This window comes from Bacillus rossius, chromosome 13 (genome assembly GCF_032445375.1).
Source record: "Bacillus rossius redtenbacheri isolate Brsri chromosome 13, Brsri_v3, whole genome shotgun sequence".
Lineage (NCBI taxonomy): Eukaryota > Metazoa > Arthropoda > Insecta > Phasmatodea > Bacillidae > Bacillus > Bacillus rossius.
The window spans coordinates 14,650,003-14,673,466 of NC_086340.1; the positions used below are offsets into that span (position 1 = coordinate 14,650,003).

General features: G+C 38.9%; 2 protein-coding genes across 2 annotated transcripts in view; both read left to right on the top strand.

Annotated features, from left to right (window-relative positions):
* Nucleotides 1-2,488: 2,488 nt before the first annotated feature.
* Nucleotides 2,489-7,782, top strand: LOC134538640 (histone H1, gonadal-like). Its single transcript, XM_063380076.1, has 2 exons — nt 2,489-2,650; nt 6,206-7,782. The coding sequence occupies exon 2, from the start codon at nt 6,215-6,217 to the stop codon at nt 6,935-6,937; it is 723 nt and encodes a 240-aa protein (XP_063236146.1). The 5' UTR covers nt 2,489-2,650; nt 6,206-6,214; the 3' UTR covers nt 6,938-7,782.
* A 6,163-nt stretch (nt 7,783-13,945) lies between these two features.
* Nucleotides 13,946-23,464, top strand: part of LOC134538264 (fatty acid synthase-like) — a 104,476-nt gene continuing 94,957 nt past the window's right edge. The window contains exons 1-2 of the mRNA XM_063379415.1: nt 13,946-14,057; nt 21,951-22,308. Coding sequence (XP_063235485.1) covers nt 22,173-22,308 — 136 coding nt within the window. The 5' untranslated portion in view covers nt 13,946-14,057; nt 21,951-22,172. The remainder of the gene's footprint in view (nt 14,058-21,950; nt 22,309-23,464) is intronic.

Consider the following 23,464-nt stretch of genomic DNA (forward strand, 5'->3'; position numbering starts at 1 on the left):
GGCGTTCATCGATTTATTAGACTTTGTCACGTCAAAACCAAAATTAACATGCTAATATGCAATAAATATCAAAGAAGAAATCATGTTCATCCTTTTATAGAATTAAAATTAAAAAAATTCAGATTGGATAGTTGCTTACTCCGACTCCTGCAAAGCTCATATTGACGGAAATTATTAAAACCAAGCGGAAAACAATAGATTTGTTCAATAAACTATATAGAAAACACGTCAGCACCAATATGAAAAATAGTTTCTGCCATCATAGCAGTCCATACGGACGAACTGAAAACATTAGTTTGGGATCCAAAAAGCACACTGAGCTTTGTTTTTTAATTAGTGATCCCCCCCCCCCCCGAAATCTTTTTCCCCCAAAACACAATTTTATCCAGTGGTGGTCTGTAAGGACAGGGCTACAGCCCTTCGAAGAAACACTCCCCTCTCCAAAGGGTATCACCTGATGACCCAGTGATCAACATTGCTCAGATCGTCGGTTACAATGTGAACATAATTGTGAACAAGCAGTACCTGAAAACCATCCACTGTACTGCTGGGGAGCAGAAGAAAGTTTCTACACAGTGCCTTTGTCACTCTGGTAGCCACTGTATCTGTACTTGTCACTCTGGTAGCTACTGTATCTGTACTTGTCACTCTGGTAGCCACCGTATCTTTACTTGTCACTCTGGTAGCTACTGTATCTGTACTTGTCACTCTGGTAGCCACTGTATCTGTACTTGTCACTCTGGTTTGCTGCTGTATCTGTAATCGTCACTCGTCGGGAATGAGAATACACTGACTGGGAGCAGGACAGCCATGAACGTCAAGTCAAGATAGTTGTGCCCTGAGTGAATCATCTCACTGCCAGCTTGTCACACCTGTGCTCGCTCGACATAACGGCCAAACGGTTCACAGCTCATACTCATTGCCCGCTATGCTTCTATTTGTATTTGTGTCTTCAAAGGCTTGGGCACACCGGATGCGACGAGACGAGACTTGGGAGTAAAAAAACAATTCCTTTTTATGTAGCCACGAGCTAATATAAACTCCCCTACGAGCTAACTTAAACCCCTACTAAAAACCAACACAACCTTTACTACTATTACTACACTAAAAACTAACTACAGTTCCTAAACTAACTCAATAAAAATGTTTTTTTTTTTTTAAATTTTAGTTAAAAAAAACTGTAATTACTCTTAATCTATTAATTAGGGCTATACCACTTCTGACACCAAACATGTTACGAACTTATGTGGGGAGAACTGGGCTCGTAAGGGATGAAAAGAAAATCATTTTTATGTAGGTAGCCGCACCGAGCGAGGCGAGACGCGAATATGAGCGCGAACGTGTCTGAGTTTGCCCAGGAGACGGTTTCGTCGCTTGCCTCAAACATGGATGCAGAAAATTTTGATGAGTGCATTTTAAGCGGAAAAAAAATGCTTATGAGACATGAGCTAAGTTGTTAATGTTATCGTAACAAGAGGGGGAAAAAAAAGACAAAGAGAAAGATAAATCAAAACCTATCCCCGTTTACACCCCATAGAGGATGAATTTCGATAAATGGAAATTATATATATATATATATATATATATATACAAAACGCTACTCTACACGCCCGTTGTTCTTTGGTTTCTTACTTATAATTTTAATATATTCGGAAGTATTGATTTTTCCTTTTAAAACATACCAACCCCTTCGACACCCCTTAGAGGTTGAATTTCACAAAATAGTAAAATTGCGGTTGGTAGTTTGTTTTGTTATGTTTATAATTGATACCCGATATATTTTATTAAGCTTGATTATCTTCACAGACACAATTAACTATCTTAAATCATACTAACTCTATCTCCCCTCCCCCTTAGGGATGGAAATTTATAATTTTATATATATATATATATATCCTGGTGTTTAAGTTGTCCAAAGATCCTACAAAAAAACAAGTTCATCAAAATACGCTAGAAAAAACAGACATAAAATTTTAAAACGAAATTATTGGATTTTAAATAATGTCAAAAGCCATTTACAATAGTTTTTCCACCACTTCAATCAAATAAACTTACTTTTTACCTCGAACAGTTTTATTATTATAGATAGATAAAGGGTTAAAATGCTTTACAAATGTATATATGGATATAAGTACATGGAATCCCCGAAATCTTTATCGCTCCCTATTAATATCAGTTAGCCACATCCGATTTTATTACTGTGTGGAAGACCATTTTCGATTAATATATGAGATTCTTATAGCATCAACTTCATCTTCAACATCTTCAGCACGTGTCTCGTACGATACTGCGATAGTTCGTTGTGGCCAGGCTGTTGGAGATAGTCTCGCAGTGTCTCGTCGCATTCAGTATGGCTACGCCCTAAATTAGCCTCTTTGCCTGTTACAATATTCCTTTGTTGTTACGAAAGCCTATATTTTTCTCCTGCGTTACAATTATTTTGGCACTTCTATGGTCATATACCAATATATTGCTGTCTTTAGCTTTTACAAACGTAGCAGCCACACACAAAAGAGGTATAGCTGTTTATTTACTCTTAGAACATAACTCTTGTGCTTGATTATCATTGAAATTAAAAATAAACAATAATGTTTTGAAGTATAATCAACCAAGATTTCGGACGTTCAGCTAATCTAAATTCACAAGTCATGTAAGTACGTTTATGATGCGATATGTCTATGAAGATTAAGTTTGTAAATAAGTTCATAGCTGCCTCTGACATAATTAATAATGACCACACGAACCTACAAAATTTAATAATTTCGAGATACTACTACTCAGATGCTTATCACAAAGTAGAATGGTTGATATTTTTTTTGGAGTTGGTGCTAGCGGTGGCAGATATTGAATGGTTGGCGTGAGAATTGTGTCATACAATAGACGGTTGACGTTGCAAAACAGTAACTGGTTGGTCTTATTAGTTTTGTAAACGACCTGTATTCATTTATGCCAATTTAAAGACACCGTAAATGTCTTGAAAAGAAAATATATTTTTCAAATCCTAGACTGTTACTTGGCTTAGTTAAATTCCAAAACACAATTCTGAAAACATAAACTGCTTACGAAATGGCGGGAACTTTCATGCAGTCGTGTTTTGTTTACTCGAACAGTTTGGTTGATACAAGTTCGGTTGGTGCGGTTGGAGATAAAAGTTGAGGGATGCCTTCATTTCACAGACGAGAGAGCCACACCCGAAGTTCCCCGAAGTTCATGCTCGCTTTTTTTTCCCGTTCTATCTCAGTATCTTTAATGTAGCTATCCTAACCAAATCAACCGTCCACAATGTTTTAAAGTATTTATAATGTAGCCAACCTAACCTAATTGACCATTAGTTATCTTGAGTTACAATGAACCAAAAAAAAAAAAAAAAAACCGAAGATGCATGATCGGGCGTTTGGCTCTCTCGTCTGTGAAAAGAAGACTTCCCAAAAGTTGAGGCCCTGAAAACAATCAACATAGTTAGTAATAACACATGGATGGTTATAGCGAGAAGGCTGGGTTTTTAATTTAAAAAACACAAGCGAGCACACATCAGGCCAAGCGCACGACCTGTGCGCAATCGGATCACATTTGAAATTTTACTGTTAATTCCAGCCAATGAAATGTCGCGATGTATCCAAAATCTGTTTGCAGCTTTTGTAATAAACTATATTAACTACCAAATGATTATCCCGCGACATCTGACCAGCAATTTGTAAATAAAATTTTTCAAAACATATAAATAAATTAGTGTCGTATACATTTTTTTATTTAATCATTCTAACCACGATTCAGTTTTTATTTTAAAATTTTGCTAGTAACTTATAATTAATTAATTTTAAAATCAATAAATTACACCTGAGCATTGTAAATCTCGACAATTTATTTGCCAAAATATGATCGATAAAGATAAACAGTTCTCTGGTCCCGACGAAATGGCTTCATAGTCTAATCTCATTAATTGTTGCGCCATGCATCCGTAACAAAAATAAAATATATTCGTTTCCCTTCTATGTCGTGTGGCACGACAGTCCTGTGCGCTGTTGTGAATCAGCAGGTTCGAAAACATGGTGGTCAAATATTGTTACCTACTGATTCTGATATTGTTATTTTTTTCTAATTATGCACCAAGATTAAGCTCTTACACAACACAAAACTAACACACAACCTGGCTACAACAAATACAAACTTAAACGACTTTGTTTATACTGGTTGTTTTAGCCTTGAAAAAATTAATGTTGTGTGTAATTAAAAGGAAAAAAAAATCATGGAGTTAGGAATAGCCAGAAGACGGCATGGTGTGACGTAGCCGAAGTAACTTTTTAACCTCGCCATTGCCATATTGTTCCACCAAAAACATTGCGGAAATGGTGCTTCACCACGTCTGATGATGGTTAGTTAAGTACGAATTAGAATCTCCGACGTTAAAAAACAGTCACTTACATAAAAAAAAAACAAGTCATTTAAATCTGTTTTCACACTGCAAACACTACACTTCAGCCAATGTTTTGGGCGTCTAACCAATATGACGCAACAATTAGCTGAAGTTAATAAACGGCTTCACGCAGTTAGCATGTAATCATGCTGACGTGACCACTCCCTGAAAAAAAAAAGACATAATATTAACACAATAAAATCAACAATAGCACAGGAATTGCAAAATTAAATGCAGAAATATTATTTTTCTTCTCTTCGGAAATAGTAGGTACCATGATGTTTATAGCATAACACCACCCTGCGGACATAAAAAACAAAGAAAATAATATTCGACACAATCAGTCAACACACGCATGTTATTAGTTATTAAATAAAGTTCTTAAACGATGACGTAGTAGAACGTTCAGAGCTTATGGCTGGCATAAAAATTTAAGAAATGACACAATATTGAGCAAAACTAAACCTAGAGTGAACCCTACTTGATGCTTATACCGAGATTTTGCAAATGCTTATCGCAACTGTACTGTTGTAGCTAGTCAGTTTGAATTACGTGGAGATAGACTGTTATGCATAAAACTATGTTTTGCTCGTGAAAAGCTGATAACAGGGACAATGTAGAAATCTGGTAATAAAAACACGTGACAAGTGATGTCAGCGAACCTGGCGGCGTGGAGTGTCGCTACTTTTCTGTACACAATGCATGTACATTTAAAGTGCGTGAGACCAGTTACAGTTCACTGTATTTTTTTTTATTTCGCAAATGGAACAGAAATATTCGGGAAAAATTACAGATGTTTGTAAATTATGTAAATTTACACGAAAACAACTACAAAATAGTGCTCCTATCTATATTGGATGCGGATTCTTACCCGAGACATTTATGCATCGTGTTGTCCCAGTACCTCCAATAGTTAAAGCTGCGTTTTTAAACCGTTCTTTGAATAGCTTTACAGTATTAACTGCGCACATTAGTATCCATATTCGATTATATTTTCCGTGGTTACAAAAAAATTATGGGCCAATTTTCGTCAGGAAATTGTTCGAAGTTCCAATATCTTTCTTCTAGTATTACAAACCATTTCTTGGCGACTGGTCCCATGGATACTAACGTCATCTTGCAGTTCGACGTACGTCAGGAAATTGCACAAAGTTCCAATATCTTTCTTGTAGTATTACAAACCATTTCTTGGCAACTGGTTCCGTGGATACTGACTTCATGTTGCAGTTCGACGTACGTCAGGAAATTGTTCGAAGTTCCAATATCTTTCTTGCGGTATTAAAAACCATAGGCGTACCCAGGGGGGGGGGGGGTTGTTTTGGGGTTTCAACCCCCCCCCCCCCCCGAAAAGTCTTGGCGACCCTTCCCGTCTCAACGGCAACTCCGGAGAGGACATTTTCTTGCTTAAGAAGATTAAAATCCTATCTGAGGAGAACACCATATCTCAGGACAGAAATGAATGGACTGGCCTTACTGAATGTCCACTACAACGTCCACATCGACACCCGGAGAATGTGGTTACTGAATTTGCCAAAAAAAAAAATAGAAGAATTCTTCTGTAAAAAATTTTGTAAGCTTAAAAAAAAGTTTATTATAAACAATAATTTTTTTTGGTGTTTATGGGAGTTTTTTCTTTAAAAATAAACCGGAAGCCCCCTCCCCCCCAACCCCCCCCCCCCCACCCGAAAAAAATTTCTGGAATCACCCCACCCCCCTTCCCCCCCGAAAAAAAAATCCTGGGTACGCCTGTATACAAACCACGTGTTGGCGCGACTGGTCCCCTTGTTGCAGTCGGACGCCATGGCGAGCCGGTGCGGCAGGAAGGTGCTGGAGGCGGTGAGGACCCTGGGCGAGCCCAGGGGGTGCACGATGGCGGAGGTGGTCAAGTACGTGCGGCAACACTGGCAGTCCGCGCTCAGCGCCGTGAGGAGCCACGTGCTGGGGGCGCTGGAGCGGTTAGCCGCCCGGGGGCTGGTGCGCCGCGTGAGCAGGAGGTACGCTGCGGTCAGCGGCGTGCGACGACGGCGGCGGTCGAGGAGCCCGAGGAGGAGGAGGAGGAGGAGGTTGTCGGCGACCAAGAGTTCGTCCCCGCGCGGGGGCAGGACCTGCCCGAAGTCCCCGCGAGGAAGGCCGCCGACCCGGAGGTCCGAGTCCAGCCCGAGAAGAACAGCCAAGAGGAACAGGAAGCCCAGGAAGAGATCTCCAACCCGGAAAGAAACACGCGGACGACCGAAAAAGACCGCGGAAGTCGAGGAGGGACAGCAAAAAGAAGAACGCCGCCGTCGGCAATCAGAGGAATGCGACTGCGAAGAAGCAAATGTTCTGGAGAAGCTGTTGCAAGGAACCCAAGACTCGGACGTCAGAGACTGCCCCGAAACAACCCAGAAGGAAGACGTGCCTCCAGAGAAACAAAAGTTTCCAGACAGAACTCCGCAAGAAACGCGCGACGCGTTGACACTGGCCACGACGTGTCCAAGATGCTGCTGCAAGCTTATTGTTCGCGTGAAGAAAACGGCCACGTGACGCGCAGAAACAAATACGGAGTTAAACGTCTCGTCATCCCATTTTTCAACTTAATCGTCAATAGGTACTAAAACAGTACTTCCCAATAAAGCACCGTTGTTTTATCAGACAGTTGAAGCTAGCATTAAAATGTATTAGGCCACGATGTGCGACCACGAAGAATTAGATTATGAAGTATGAATAACTGCATTTAGACTGAAAAAAAGTAGTCACAAAATTACTTTTTAATATATCTTATCAGCAGCTGAATCATCTAATGCCATGTCAAAACAATTTTTGACCAACCGTAAATTATGTCTGAGTTGACAATTAATTTAATTGATGTGTTTGCGTGAAGGAAAACCAAGATATGATTAACTTATATAAAAACGTTAGTAAATGTTATTTTTTCAAAAACACAATTGCGGAATGTTGGATTTCTGAAATTTATTTCCACAGACATAAGACTTAGAGCTAAACAAACAAAACACACGAGGAAAAAAAATATTGTTGTTAATATGTAGGTGATGAAAATATCATATAATTAGAGTATCAGTAACTTTTAAAGTGACACAAATACTAAAACATTAAACACTGCGTGGCTGAGATAATGAAAACGTTTTGCTACAAAAAGTAAACCTAACTATTCAATGACGGGTGCCCCAAACATATTATAATAAACCAAAGATGCTCTAGTTTAAGATGAGTGTTGTAATGTATTTTATTTTTAATGCATGCTTAGTTTATACTTCTAAACTAATATTATAAAGAGAAAGAGTGTTTGTTGTTTTTCGACGTAAACTCAAAAACTAGACTGTTTCAAGAATTCATTCACTGTTATAAAGCTACATGATTTCAAATGAAAATGGGTTACGTTTTATTTAAAAAAGATAACAAAATACTTTAAAAAAAAAAAAAAAAAAATACACCATGGAAATATGTATATCTTGAAGACATGCATATTAGGAAGAAATAAAGTTACACCAAACAGACACGGAAGTGCGAATATAAATTGAGAGTGTATTAAACTCAACATTCGTTACCTATTTTTATTTTCACTATTATTTTCCACGGAGGACAGAAAACGGACATAGGCTATGTTTCATTTTAGGTATAAAAAATTCAAGTTCCGTAAGATATAGCAATGTTTGTAACTAAAACCAGAGCTCTTCAAGCTTACACTGAGTAAAAAGTTACAAATATGTGCGGCAATAATGCAAACGAAAATTTTATTGAAACTTTTAAAGTTAGCAGTATGCTTCTTTCTCCCTATTGCGATCGCTATTGTGGCCAGTATAGCCGAGTGTAGTCATTGTTAATGGAATTTAATAGCCAATCACTAAGGCCGGAATAAAATAGCCCGTCTCCCGTCCGTCCGTCAATCACGTGACACAGCCAATAGGACGGCTCGAAAAATGTCATCCGTCCATCAGTCAAAACCTTGTTAACTTCATACTTCTAACGGTTGGACGGACGGGTGAAATTATAACCTCCAAATATCATCTAGGTGTTTGCGTGTCAAATCTTATTTCATTAGAAAGTATTAAAGTGTGTTTAATTGTTAAGCTGTTTCTAATATTGTTTCTTAACGTACGTTTGAACACATTTCAATTTTTTTTTTTAATAAAAATGGCCTGAGTCACAGAAGTGATTACGCATGGCAACTATGAAAATTAGAAGAAAAATTTACCAGAGTGAAAAAAAAAGGAGTTTAGTGAGTTATAAGTGCTTAGTTTACGAGATTGTTTAACTAATAATGTAACTTAAGAGAATTTTTTTCCCCCCAGAATTTAAGTTTTCTAAACAGTTGTCAGCATTGAAATGGAATGATATTTTGACGGACCAGCGGAGTGTTGTGAATCGCTCGGAGGCTGTCGGATGAACGTACGACGGACGGACGCTACGGGCTATTGTGATTCGGGCGTAAGTTAAGTGTGTTCTTTTTACAACAAACTAGCACTTCTCAATTCCCGTCAGCCCATTAGGCCTTCCATTCCACCGCCTAAAAAATAAACGGTTTGGGATTCTAATTATTTGGACACGTAACCTACACGCTCCGAACCTGCGCAACGGTAAAAGAGACTGCAAGGCAAAGCACTCAGGAACAACAGAACTGGAAACCACCATCCTCACAGGCCGGGCGGCTGGGCAGACGGCGCGCAATCCTCGCTTTCCCGTGATCCCAACCGACTTGTAGTGCGAAAGCTAGCAACGTTGGAATAAACAGGAATTTTAGAAAAGCTGGTTCTTTAATATATCTTTCTCTATTCTCTTCCGAAAGGCGTGCGGGCTACCTGGAGGAAGCCTTCATTTTTCACAGACGAGAGAGCCACACCCGAAGTTCCCCGAAGTTCATGCTCGCTTTCCCCCCCCCCCCCCCCCCCCCGGTTCTATCTCATTGTATAAACCGGTGCGGCATTAAATTTTGCGGTCGATTAGAATAGGTTAGCTACATTATAAATACTTTAAAACATTGTGGATGGTTGGTTAAATTAGGTAAGTATAGCTACATTAAAAATATACTGTAAAATCATTTTATGGTTGCTTAGCAAATAACTTTTTAATATGTAGCTATCCAGCGCTAGGAAACCGTTTACATGATTTCACAGTATCTTTAATGTAGCTTTCCTAACCAAATCAACCGTCCACAATGTTTTAAAGTATTTATAATGTAGCTAACCTAATCTAATTGACCATTAGTTATCATGAGTTACAATGAACAAATAAAAAACGAAGATGCACGATCGGGCGTTTGGCTCTCTCGTCTGTGAAAAAAAGGCTTCCCGCTATCTGGCTGCCGGTAAACGTTGCGTTTATTAATGTGCATAACACGTGTACAGGTAAAGATATTAATTTTAAAATAATTTTTATAAACATTTTTTTCCTTTTCACAAACTTTTAAACGCTATTAAAAACATGAATTTATTATTGCATTTTTGTTATTGACAATAATGTGGCAGATGCTATTTTTTATAAACAAAAATAATTAATTTCAAACCATTTTAGGACGGCTATAATTTTAATATTATTTTATTTATACATAAATAAGTACAAATTTAATTTGCCAGACATTAATTCGGTTGTTTACTCAATTGCCAGACCGATTTCCAATTTGAGCGACCACAATTTCCAGTTGAAATTTAATTGGCACTTACCGTCGACAAATCTCAGGGTCAAACACGCAAGTATGTTGGTGTCGATCCGAAGAACAGAATGATTTTTTAATGTACAACTGTACGTTAGTCTATCTATATCAGACAGTGCGGAGAATCAGTATATTTTTATTCCGCTCGGAAATCGTACAAAAAAAATAGTATACTCAGAAATATTGAAATAAATCAGTCTCCGTAAAATTTAAAACATCATTTATTTATCTCCTCTTGCACATCTTTAGTACCTATCCTTGCTCTTTTCTATAACATAAATGTTCCATTTGTTCGGAAATTAGCAATAACTTAAATGTCGTTTCTTTTGTATGATTCTTCAAAAGAGTAGTTTTTTTTTTGTTAAAAATATTTATCCATCCGAGCGAAGCGGCATAATGTGCATATTCATATAAATGTGTATATACATGTATTTGTTTATGTGTGTATGTATAATTATGTAAACACATTAAATTTTCACTTTGCAAATTGAATGATTCTATAGTCGACATAGCTGCTATGGCAGTTACTACGTGTGATTTGCGTCCAGAAATGGTTTAGAAACCACAATTTGCGTAGATTTATCACGTTACCCCTTGAGTTGAGTTTACTGCTGATTGGCTGCACTTATAATGCGTTGTCTGACAAATAAATTTGCTAACCAATAAAGGGTTATAGTTAACTAAATGTTCAGTCTGGGGAAGGGTGATATCTACAGCATATTTTCCCTAAAAATTTGGCGGAAAATGATATGAGCAATTATCATAGCGATTAAAAAAGAAAATACAAATATATATTTTTGAAGGCCAAACTAATTATTGTTAGATTATTGACTGATGTCCTTTCTTTGTAGACGGATTATAATGGTCATCTTTATGCAATTTAGAAATAACTAATCAAATATAAGGTTAGAACATATATCAGTTTCTAGTTGAGAGCTTCCAAATGTATCACGTATACATTTTTTATGATTACAGTTTTTTTTAGTTTTACTTTGAATTTTATAGGTTTGAATCTGAGGAACAGGTGAATGGTGGAAACGTAACATTACAAAGGCTGATGGCTGCTTAAAATAGTCTTCTAGGAGTTACATTTAAAAACCCGTACTCACACTATCCTACAAAATAAATTATTGCGTAACACGTAGGAAAGAAAATAAATGTACATTTGACGAAATTGATACGTTTAATGGAAATAAGTCCTATAATGTGTATAATTTATCACACTATAAAACAAGGTCATAAACTACGTAGGTATTTAATGCACGTGGTGTGATTAAACAGCTCGTTATGCATCCTCGCTGATTTCCAAATCAAATACCTAATGAATAGTTAATGGCACTCTGTAATGTGTTTGCAAGGCCAGTCTTAGGTTTTCACTTTGTTTTCCTCGGGAACGAAAAAGCGTAGTTTACAAAGTCACGAATTTCTTTGTGAGATTTAAGTGTAATTTACACATCAGCGTTTGTTTTGAATTGGAATGACCGCTACACACTACGGCAGTTTTAGTTTTTTTTGGGATTATAATATAGTAGCACTGGTTAATTAAATTCAATATATCCATGAAAACATATCCCAGTTGTAAACTTTAATAGTATCAACTGTAAGCGTTTTAGTGAGTTGGTTCAAGGTCACAATTAAAGAGTAAAGAGTTGGTTTGAATGCTTGAATGAAACATATTTATAATACAAAATTATGCGCCATTTACCGTAAGAATTACTGAATGTTATCTCGAAAAACGTATTTAATTTATGAAAAAAAAATCATAGCCATGTGTTGTACAAATTTACAACATCCCAATTAGATTATTACAAACTATTTACCGGCAACTGTTTTCCAAAGTAATAATTTATAAAAGCACAGAAAGATTTTTTCTGAGTCCGCTTGTAATTGGCTCCGTTAAAAAAAAAGACACAGCGACTTGTGTTAAAAAAAACAAACAACTAAAAACCATTTCTAGTTCAACAACGTAATACAGCATTCTCATTAGTATAGGAAAAAAAATATGGTTAAGTGCGAATAACATGAAATATCAGTTATATTACCAATCACAAAACTTACAGCTCTACAATAGACGAGTGCCTCTACCCCTCCCCCCCAACCCCCACACCCTGAAGGTTTAAGTCTGGATCCACCACTGATACCACGAGGTCAAAACTGAAAGACAAAGAAGTGTGTACAGATTAGTTGATGCAATGTCCTAAATTGTGTCCGACGGACACTGATCGCTGATTGGTCCGCGTGACCCTCTGACGTCATGGGTGGTGCGGGTTACTGCCCGTAACTCCCTGGTCCAGATACATTTGGCCAACTTTAACTTTTTGTCCCAATATGTGTCGGTTTGTAAACAGAAAATAACTGACGATGTGGTAGGAACAATAAATAATCAAAGAAAACCGAGACGAAATATTAAATAGTGACGTACGTTTGCGACAGGAGTTTTTCAATGACCAAACATACAAATTCATTTTTTTTTGGTTGGGTGATTATAATTCATTTATTAGTATTTAATTACCTTGCCGAATAACTAAATATGATAGAAATCTTACAACTTTCACAATTCAAATTAATATTCAAAACTAAGCAGCATTATCATTTACAATGCATGAAAACAATAAACAAAAAAAATCGAAAAACACTTATTTTGGCGTTGTATATTTACTGCGCTCTGGTGACCACTTTATAAATCAGTTGATTCGGACATCGGACATCACAATATTGTAAGCAGGACTGTTTTCCGTGCGAAAATATGTAATTCACATTAGGGTAAGCCAATCATTTACCCAAACGTCGTTTACTGGCATAGTTAGTCTTCATTTTAGATCCAAAATGCCTGGCAACAGGGACCATACTTGGCATGCATTATTCTACTTAGATCATCACGTTAACATTAATTTTTTTTTTCATTGAAAGCATAGCAACCAAACATTTACATACCATACTTGGCGAACATTTACATCCTCAACTCCTCAGTAGACAAATTTTCAACAAAGTTGGTCAAGAAGACAGTTCAAGCAAAATTTAACTATCACCAGCTTTCAATATCATCTCTGCTCACAAAATTAGACTCTAAATCTCCCAGACAAAAAATGTTGTAATGCTACACAAAACCAATTTCGAAAAGGTATACTAAGTATTTTTGAATACAGATTTTATGCTGTTAATACATTACGAAATATTTTTACAATTTTACTTTTTTTTAATTCTTAAAATTTTTAAATTTTTATAACACAGTACATATATTATTTTTTTTTATTTGAAGAGTCTCCGAAGACGGATTTCAGCATATCACAATGAGAGTTCATGGGAAAAATTGGGCCAACTAAATTTACTTTTCAACGTTTTTTTTTTTTTTTCAAATATATAGACTGATGTCGAAAAACACTATTCAAAATAATTGTGCTTGGCGATAGATTATTACAAAATAAATTGCAAAAAAAAAAATTGTTTTGTGGTAATGGTATTATAATTTGCCGGCAAAATATTATTATTAATTTTATTATAATTATTTGGGAAATTACTGAACATATTCGCGAGATATTCGCAAACTTCAATACTACGCACAGACTAATACATAAAATATTTTGTGTGCGAACAAGGCAAATAATTTTAAGAAATTTTGTCACAGATACCAAAATTTCAGGCGGAATGGAAACTTAAATATGTATACAAAAGTTTGTAAGTTAACGATTTCTTTCTTTTTCTTCAGCACATTGGCCCGGCCCAAAATTATGAACTTGAATAACCTAGCGAGCGTTGACTGAAGTAGATACAAGTTTATATTGTAGGGAATTCTCATTGGCTTACCAGTAGCTACGCACGAGTACGGCACTGAATTATTCATTATTTCCAGAGGTTCGACGAGAAGGCAGTTTTAACAATAGGCTATTGTCATTAAAGCTGTTTCGGAGTGTGGAAGTGTAGAAACGTACGTTCATTTGTCAGCTTTCACTTTCGTGTTGGTGGCAGCAATTTCTATATATCGTGTACATATATCAGGTGAGTACGGATGTGCTATTTTCTGAGCACTTGGAGTTTTTGGCAATCTGATCCAAACTATATATTTTTTTTAAATTTTAAGCTATTCTGACGAATATCCCGCATGATGAAGTTTATTTCGAAGTCAATTAGAAAAGCCACATATTTAATGTAATCTTTCAAGTTTGATATGTGAACTACAAACCTGGTTTACTTGTTAATGAATTAAAAATTGATATTTTTATTGCTCATTTTATTTTCTTACTAAGGAATTTGGAAAAACCGATAGTCTTAAAAAGATAAAATGCCTGAGTTTGCTAACTAAAATTTTAATAAAAATTCTACATAGTTTATTAAACGATACAAAAATTTTTAATTCTTTTAATTAGTTTTTTTTGTAAGTAAATAGTTTTGAAAGAACAACTGATAAAAAATGCAACCCAAAATTAAAAATTAAGAAATCATTTTAAACATGAATTTTAATAGCATAGAAAAAGTACATAGAGCAATTTTAATGAAAACAATTATTTTATTTAGTTACTAGACAAGGTTGAAAATTGCTAATTAAAAGACATTACAATAAAACAGCCAGTTACCTTAGATAAAAGTGCATTTAAGTAATTGTTGAAGTAAACATTTTATTATTTAGTTAAAATAAATTTTCAAAAAAGATAATAATCTAGTAGGAGTGCGTATTCAAAAAAAAATATCGGAAAACATTTATATTACTTCCTAACATTTTGATAATCATCTTTTAAAACGTCCAAGCTATAAGTAATTGTATATTTTCATTACCTGAGAGAGAATTATTTTCCAGTAGCATGTTCTTGGAAGGATATTATTTCACCAATTCAATCAAAATGTTCGAATGGTGTGAGCAGTTATAATTCGTCGCTGTGAGTTATTTAATGTTTATTTGTATTAAATAGTATTTGTAATTTTTTGATTTCAGTAATACGTGTTTACGAGCTTAGATTTTCGCGCGTGTTACAGATTCTTGCAAAAAAAAAATTGTACGGCTAGATCATTACATTGAAAAAAAAAAACCTTTTTAATACATAATGAACACATAAAACGTAATTATTGTAGCTGACTTAACTTCACCAACCGTTCACATATTTTGGGGGAGCTGAATTGTTGCCCCTTGGAAGGGCAGCCCTTCAGGATTTTTCTGGCAATGGTTTGTTTGTACAGCGACTGGAAGGGCAGCCTATCCAATTTCTGAAAACATGTTTCTTTAAGTGTTTAAATAATCCCGAAAACTTTCCCCTTGGAAGGGCAGCCCATCAGGATATCTTTAACAGTGGTGTTTTTGAAAGGTTGTCTGAAATGTTGCCCCTTGGAAGGGCAGTACTTCAGGATTTTTCTGACAGTGGTGTTTTTGAAAGGTTGTCTGAATTGTTGCCCCTTGGAAGGGCAGTACTTCAGGATTTTTCTGACAGTAGTGTTTTTGAAAGGTTGTCTGAATTCTTGCCCGTTGGATGGGCAGCCCTTCAGGATTTTTCTGACAGTGGTTAGTTTAGGTTAGGTTAGGTTAGGTTAGGTCACTTTACAAACAAACCATTGCCAGAAAAATCCTGAAGGACTGCCCTTCCAAGGGGCAGCATTTCAGTCGCCCCCATATTTTTACAGTATTTCAGATGCAGTTAACCTAACCTAACCAACAAATGAAACGGAAAACCGGCCTGTCTGTGCCTGAGGACGGGAAAAGAGATCTGTTTCCGAAACATCGTAACTGTTTTGTCTTGGGGAAGTACCTATACTTTGTTCGTCTGTGCTGTCTGTCGTTGTGGTGTCCAGAAGAGATGTTTCGTCACATTTCTGGGCTTGCCCGTGCTTCTCTGTGTTGTCATTGTGCTGTCCACATTCCCTGTTTAGTTATCACTAGAGACACCTGTATTTCGCGAATACATTTCGTGTCAAGGTATTTCACAAGATACTGTGTAGCTTTTCTCCTGTGGTTATTGGCTGAGGTCGGTGAGAGGTGTCGTCCCGCTCTTGACGGGGCCATTGAGAATGTGGTCACCGTACTGCTGCACCCTCACAATATGCCATGACTCTTAGAAAAAGCTACAGTGTTTTGTGAAATACCTTGACATGAAATGAAATCGCGATATACAGGTGTCCCTAGTTATCACTAGAGACCGGAAAAATTCGCGTGTTCAATGACCTTTAGGATGGACTCCAATATCCTTTACACACTCGGGCAAATGCCAACTGTTCATTGGCTGCTGACTTGTGAGTCGTCACGACTGGGTGGCCTGTGATTCGACACTTCTATGAGTGAGGGTCTCTTATTGGTCCTCAGTCCTCCAGATTAACAGTGGACCAATGGCAGAAGCAGCACTAAGGTATAATTATTTGAATTTTAGCATAGCACGTAATGAACCCGCGAATTTTTAAGGTCTCTAGTTATCACAGTTGAGTTCATCCGTTCGTCGCTGTGTTGGCCATGGTCATTTTTGTCTGTAATTATTGTTCTTGTTGCAACTGCTTCGTAGTATAGAGCTCACTGTATCCATCTGTGCTGTATTATTTTTATGAATATTTCTTCCACGGAATATTTTGTGCTCTCTTATTTTTATTCAACTTTTGCCATTGAATTAGTTTGGCTTGTTTTCAAGTGTTTGAATATATATATATATATATATATATATATATATATATATATATATACAAACACACACATTAGCTGCAGTACCCGGCGTTGCCCGGGCTAAACAGATGGAGCTTTATTGTCTGCGAGTTAAAGCAAACTGGATAGCGCTATATGACAGTGTGTTGGACATAAAGAAATGACACACAATTACTGTTTGTATGTTTATGATCTATGATTTTTTGTTTATCCATGGCGATCGGTTATTTATTATTTATTTTTTATTATAAATTATCAAGACCAATAATAAAAAAAAACTATCCTATCTCTCAAGTTGGAAAACATTACACATGAATGCCAATTTTCATCCAAATCGGTTGACTTGGTGAAGAGTTCACTGGAAACAAACATCAGGACACTGGATTTATATATATTATGATATATATATATATATTATATAGTCCGCTATTGCGATTACTTATGACTTACAATGCAGTGTATAACAAATTTTTAATCACTTAAATTACCAGTAAAATACTTGAAATATCAAAATGCCATTTCCCGGAATGATTAGAAAATATACCAGGAAGTAAAAAAAAATTCCAAGTTTATTTTATTAGTTTTTTTCTCAAATTCTCCTTTATCCTAGGTAATTTTTCAGTAAGCAATAATTTTAAATTGCTCGTCTTGTGCTTCGTTTCATCTAACCATAAAATAATCAATGTCTGGCAGATTATCATGTGTGATTTGGCGTTCCTTCCGACATTTCTAAAAATTAATTAAAAAATATACACCAGTGGCATTCCTGGGGTAATCTTAGAGGGTGGCAACGTCTGAATAATTAGGTACATGGTAACTGGGTAAAGTGTCTTTTTTTCTTCCAACAGCTGAGGGTATGCGTTAAGTTAGTTAGACCCCCGAAATATTGGCTGAATTTTACAAAATCATGAAACAAATCAGCATTTTCAATTAAACCTTAACTCTAATGACAAATATGAAATATTTTGAATATTATATTCAATGAAGTAAACCATAAAAATCTTGTCTAGCAATCCATTCTACCAGCTATTCAATAATTATTTTGCGCCGCTAAGTTGCAAGTCTGTTCGGGGCTGGTTGATTTGAATATGCTAACGCACGTGTGACCGTGGACTTGGCCGCTGACGTAAAGAAGTCATTTCGTAGTCATGACTGACGCTGCCGTGTCCTTGAAGCGTAAGCCCTAAACGCCCGGGCACACACGCGGTGCGCAGAGCTTCAGGAAAAACAACGCGATTTCTAAACTACTCGAGATATCCGAGTTGGGGTCTGCTTACGAAAAGCATTTAAGAGTTCGCCGAGGGCCGAAAAGTACTTTTTGATTTCGGATTAAGTTTTTAAACAGTATTTTTAGAAGAGTTAAAATGGATAAAATGCATGTTTTGAGAGTAATGTTTAGACGTAAAACAACCAGTACACATTCTTGAAAGCACTTAAGGGACTTGCATTACAACTTTATCTTCATTTCTCGGCTATATAATGTTACGGTCACCGCTCAAGTTTCACAGTGGTCCTATGCACGACGAGAAGACTGCGCGCCAGTCCAGAGGAGACACCGCGCTAGAAGTACCAGCGAGCGTCGCGCTTATCATCCCGCCTCGCTGACACACATCCACCCCTGACGAGGCGGGCCCCGTAAGGGAGAGAGATAAAAACCGAAAGATTATTAAATATAGCTATCGTTTTGGTGGCACATGCCACAATACAATGGGTTATCTGTGTATATGACTATTTTCCCTCAGGAACTTAATTTTTTTTAAAGTAAGAAAAATACCCTATGATTTATTTTAACATACTATAGTAAACTTCTATTCAAAAAGTAATAATGTATTTAATATCGAAGTTGCGAATGACTAACAATAATCCAAACTTTCACATGTATATATTTTTACGACCTATGTGAGGATAACTGGGCTCGTAAGGGTTAGCTCAATTAAGTTTTATTACAGTTTTATTAATTCCTAATATTACATTACTAATAAATAATTGTACTTAAAAAAAACGGCCGATTACCAGTCTCTGGCACTTAAAAATTGTTTATTCTCAAGTCACTCAATGTCCGTCAAAATTCCACACTCGTTGAGCTAGGCTCGACAGTGGTTCGCCCCTCACCTCGCGCCTGTCCACACACACAGTCTCGCGCCACTCAGTCGCACTCTCTCTGTCCCGTTGCTCCGCGTCGCGCCACTCTATTCGCCGAGGTCGCACTTCCCTTCACTCGCGGAACTCTCCGAACTCTCGGAACTCGCGGAACTGTCGCCGAACTCGTCGCGGGACGGCGTCGCTGCTTAAGTACCTGGGGCGCCCTTCTCGAACCGACGAGAGCGGCCGCGACGAGTCGCGTCGTCCCGGGCCGACCCGAAACATCGAGAAAGGCGGCGTTTGTTCAAGCCGCTCTGCGTGGTGGCTTCCGTAAGCCCGGGTTCCCCAGGCCGCTAAAAGGTGACAATAGCCCGAGGTGGGACGATGGGAGGGGTATGGAGAGGAGAGAGGGGTAGCGAGGACCCTTGTAATCCGGCCAGGCACGCGTGGCATGCCTTACGTCAGTGGACGGCGCGTGACGTCAGTGGCCGTGCGGGGCCGCCAGCCAGCTACGAACCTGGCGCGAGTCGCGGTCCTGTCTGCGTTCGTAACAGTATTAATGAGATAGGATTGTATAGTCCTTATGAATATTAGAAGTAAATAAACCACACTGGTCCAGATAATTAGGGATGCCGATAGACATAATTTAGGGATCAGACAAATTAATTAGGATATCAACAAGATGCTATCTATATTGGTTTAAATCTATGCGATAATAATATTTTTTTTAATCGATTAATCCTGGAATCGTAATATCGCGACAGCACGCTGCGAAGGTGCCGATGCGACGATAATATATAGCGTTATTGTAAACATACAGGTTATACTCGGGCGACAACCAAAAATAAACGATTGTATATTATTTTACAAAATATTTTTTTGCTGTTTCATAAACATCAAAAACGACGGCCATAAATGTTAGCAGGTTTTTTTTTTAAATATCTATATCTGAGACAGAAATTTGTTTAGTTAAAACTTAACATTCAATTGTGAAAATCACACACTTTAATGACTTCACAGATAAATTTCGTAAACAACACCTTAAAATAGGAGTTTCTTGACTTCGGGGTTGTAGCCGCGTCGTCAGCGAAGATATCACCGACGTTTCGGTCGACGTTGCAGTCGCCATCATCAGTAGATAACTTCTCCCTGATGATGGTGACATCAACGTAGACCTAAACGTCGGTGATATCTTCGCATGGATACAACCTAGAAATCAAGCAACTCCAGACAAAGGCTGCGAAAGCCTGTGAACTTTAAAAAAAAAAACAACTTTAAAAAAAATAATAAAATAATAACATTGCACATGTTTAACCATCTTTCGAAAAATAAATACTGACACGCATTTCAATAAAGCCCCACCCGTTGCACGATGGAAATCCCTAATAATATTATAAATGTGAAAGTGTGTCTGTTTGTCCTTCTTTCACACAGCAACGGAGCAACGGATTGACATGATTGTTTGCATATAAAGAGTTTATGGGCCGGAGAGTGACAGAGACTACATCCATAACGGAGTGAAAAGGTGTTTAATTCAGTTTCATAACAGAAAAATCATAGAGGTAGGTAATAGACACACAAACAGAGAGTTTGTATCCTTAGTTCGCCACAAGGTCATATCGGTAAGGTCTGGCAACTTACTTCGCTTAGTGAAGCTCGCGGCTGCTACCCCTAGTGAACTAAAGGCGCTAATAATAGTTTAGTTTAGAACTTCGTCAATAGATAGCGTTGCCTTGAATTTGTAACGCGCTATCGTTTGGTGCGTTCGTCACTTGTTGCCTAGGGGTTACCTGCCTTCCCACTGATTCAAGCTGAAGATTGGCGCCTTTTCAAGTGGATGTCCTACAGATTTGAAACTCGGCTGTGATGTTCCTTATATGACGGTGTGTTTAGCACGGGCTTAGCCGGGTAATTCAGCTTGGAATGTATATTGACAGTATGATTAGAGTCGTAGTTATTCCCGAAAATTGTCTTGATACAAATCGCTGATAACTTCACAGGGCAGCCATTCACTGTTAACTTCTGACTTTTAAGAAGCGAAATTAAAAAAAAAATCAGCAACAGTAAATTGTTGTGGCCTAAAAACAGTTTGAAACCAAGGAGTGTGTCTTGTGTCGAGTCTACTGGTGGGAATGAGAGTCTGAGCAACACAGGCGCCTATTGGCCACCCGCCAGAGTGGACAAGTTGACTGCGTGTGAAGGGGTCCGCTACATCCCTAGGGTGTATACCATTTGTCCGAGTGCCCACTTCTCCGAATGACCACTTGTCCGAGCACCTTTTGTTCGAAGGACCACTTGTCCGGGTGACCACTTGCCCGAGCGGCCAACTCTCCGAGATCTGAGGGGCGGATGGTGTCTCCCACCCGCTCGATCTTGCTCCGCCCTGCCTCCTCCTTGACAGCCAATCACAGCACGGCCGCCAATCCTTGACACCCGCCTGTTCGACTAGAGAATTAAACTTGTCGCCTCGTCTTTAAAGGGTCTTACTGTCCAAAAAATAACACGTTACATAGGAAAATTGTACAGAAACATGCACTGGCTCTTAAATGCTATTCCAATCAGACAATTTTAATAAATGCTGAGAGGTTTGTAAATGGTGCGTTAACAACCAGAGCTCTGCGCGCTGTTTGAAGACCCAGCCAGCCGAGACCGGTGGAAGTGTTTTTTTTCCTAACCTAACTAAAACTAAGTGTGTCTGGGAGGATTCCGGGTTAGGGAGGGAGACTAAGTGCGTCTCAGGCCGAAGCCCATACGCTCTAAACATGCAGGGGTTAAGCCATGCAGGAGGGGTAGCATGCATCATGTGCTAAGAGGGGGATTATCCAGCCATTGCAGCGATTGGCGCCATGACTAACTCCCCTCACTGAATATACTAGACTAAAACTAGATAAGTTGGGGCCCAGGTAAAACCTGCATAGACACAGGGGAAAACCCGGGGCACTTACATGCGGGATGCAAAATTTCATGCATTAATATCAAGCAGGTTGGTCAGGGGAAACAGGAGGATGGTTCTGGAAGAAGAGTTGGACAGAGTAGAAAAGAGTCTACTACCATGCGGGGGGTTGGACACTCGAACATTGCTGTCCGCATTTCCTTTTGGTGGCACTGGTTGTTTCGGGGGCGACTTTCGTCTCGTTTCTCAACCAGGCTGCCAGCCAGCCTATAGTGGAAGTGTTGTCGAATGTTTGTTCGTCCAGGTGGCCAGCCCGCGCCGAGAACTGCCGAGAGCCGCCGAGGACTACCGAGAGCCGCCGAGAACTGCCGAGAGCCCCCGAGAACTGCCGAGAGTCGCCGAGAACTGCCGAGAGCCACCGAGAACTGCCGAGAGCCGCCGAGGACTACCGAGAGCCGCCGAGAACCGCCGATAACCGCCCAGAACTGCCGAGATCTGCCGAGAGCACCGCCCGACAGCCCACGCCATGGACGGGCACGACGGGGTCGTCGTGTCGGGGATGTCCGCGCGCCTGCCGGAGTCGAGCAACGTGGAGGAGTTCGGCGAGCAGCTGTTCGCCGGCGTCGACCTCGTCACCGACGGGGGCCAGCGCTGGACGCCGGGTAAAGCTGCAGATGCGGACGTGGTTCACGTGACCTACGGCGTCGGGTGTCGATGGTGTTAAGGCCCGTCTACAATAGCAATGTCCTAAACTGTGTCCGAAGGACACTCGTGGCTTATTGGTCCACGTGACCCTCTGACGTCATGCGTCAAGTGGAAGGTCCGAACCTACCTGGTCCGAAGACATTCGTCAATTTGAACTTTTTGTCCCAACCTGTGTACTTCGGACACAGAAAAAGAACAGAACACTCACGATATTTGAATTTCCAGTTCCCGTTTGAAAACGTGGTGTTTGTTTTTGTTACTGAAGGTGTTGTAAGTCACTTATAACTTACATAACTTTCATAAGTTCAATCTCAAACTACAAAGCATCAAAACAATAAACAAAAACATTTGGTTTGGCAAATTTACTGCGCTCTGGTGACAACTTTAGAAATAAATACATTCGGACATAGGACATCGCAATTGTGGAGAGGGAAGTTTTCGGTGAGACAATGTGACGTCACTCACATTCGGATAAGGACACGGACCACGCATAGGTTCGGACTATTGTAGACGGGCTCTTAGTCGCGCGGGGCGAATCTATCTGAACAGAGCTGGCGAACTTTGAACCTCCGAGGTCACGCAGGTCAGACAGCACCACCAGCACCTGAAGTCATTAACACTATTCGCCAATAAGAGGCGTGATTACAAACTGTAAGATAACGTGAAAATAATAATTAGCCCCCAACAAAAGTTCTGATGTTACGATTTTATTATTTTTTCGTTTTGGGCACAATTTCCTTGTATTTGTTTCCCGTTGAGTTATTTTGAAATGAAAAAATTACGTACCCAAAAATTGGAACAAAAATTAAAATAACAGGTGTGGTCCAACTTAAGACTGTATCAGCACTGCTGGCGCCTTCCCCGATCTCCCACATCACACTGGGACCCCTCAAAACACCCAGTGAACCAGTGGTCTGGTGGAGGTCCTATCCAAACCTCTGCCAGCTGTCCAGGCTAGTACCGGAGCTGTGTCGTCGCTCACCACGTCGACTCCGCATCGGGCTAGGGAACCCTTTGAGCTTGCTCCAAGCGATCGCAGCACCATCACCAAGTACGATTCCTACCCAATCGGAATCCTGGGCTTCGGTGAATCCTGGCCAGCCGTTGCAGCAC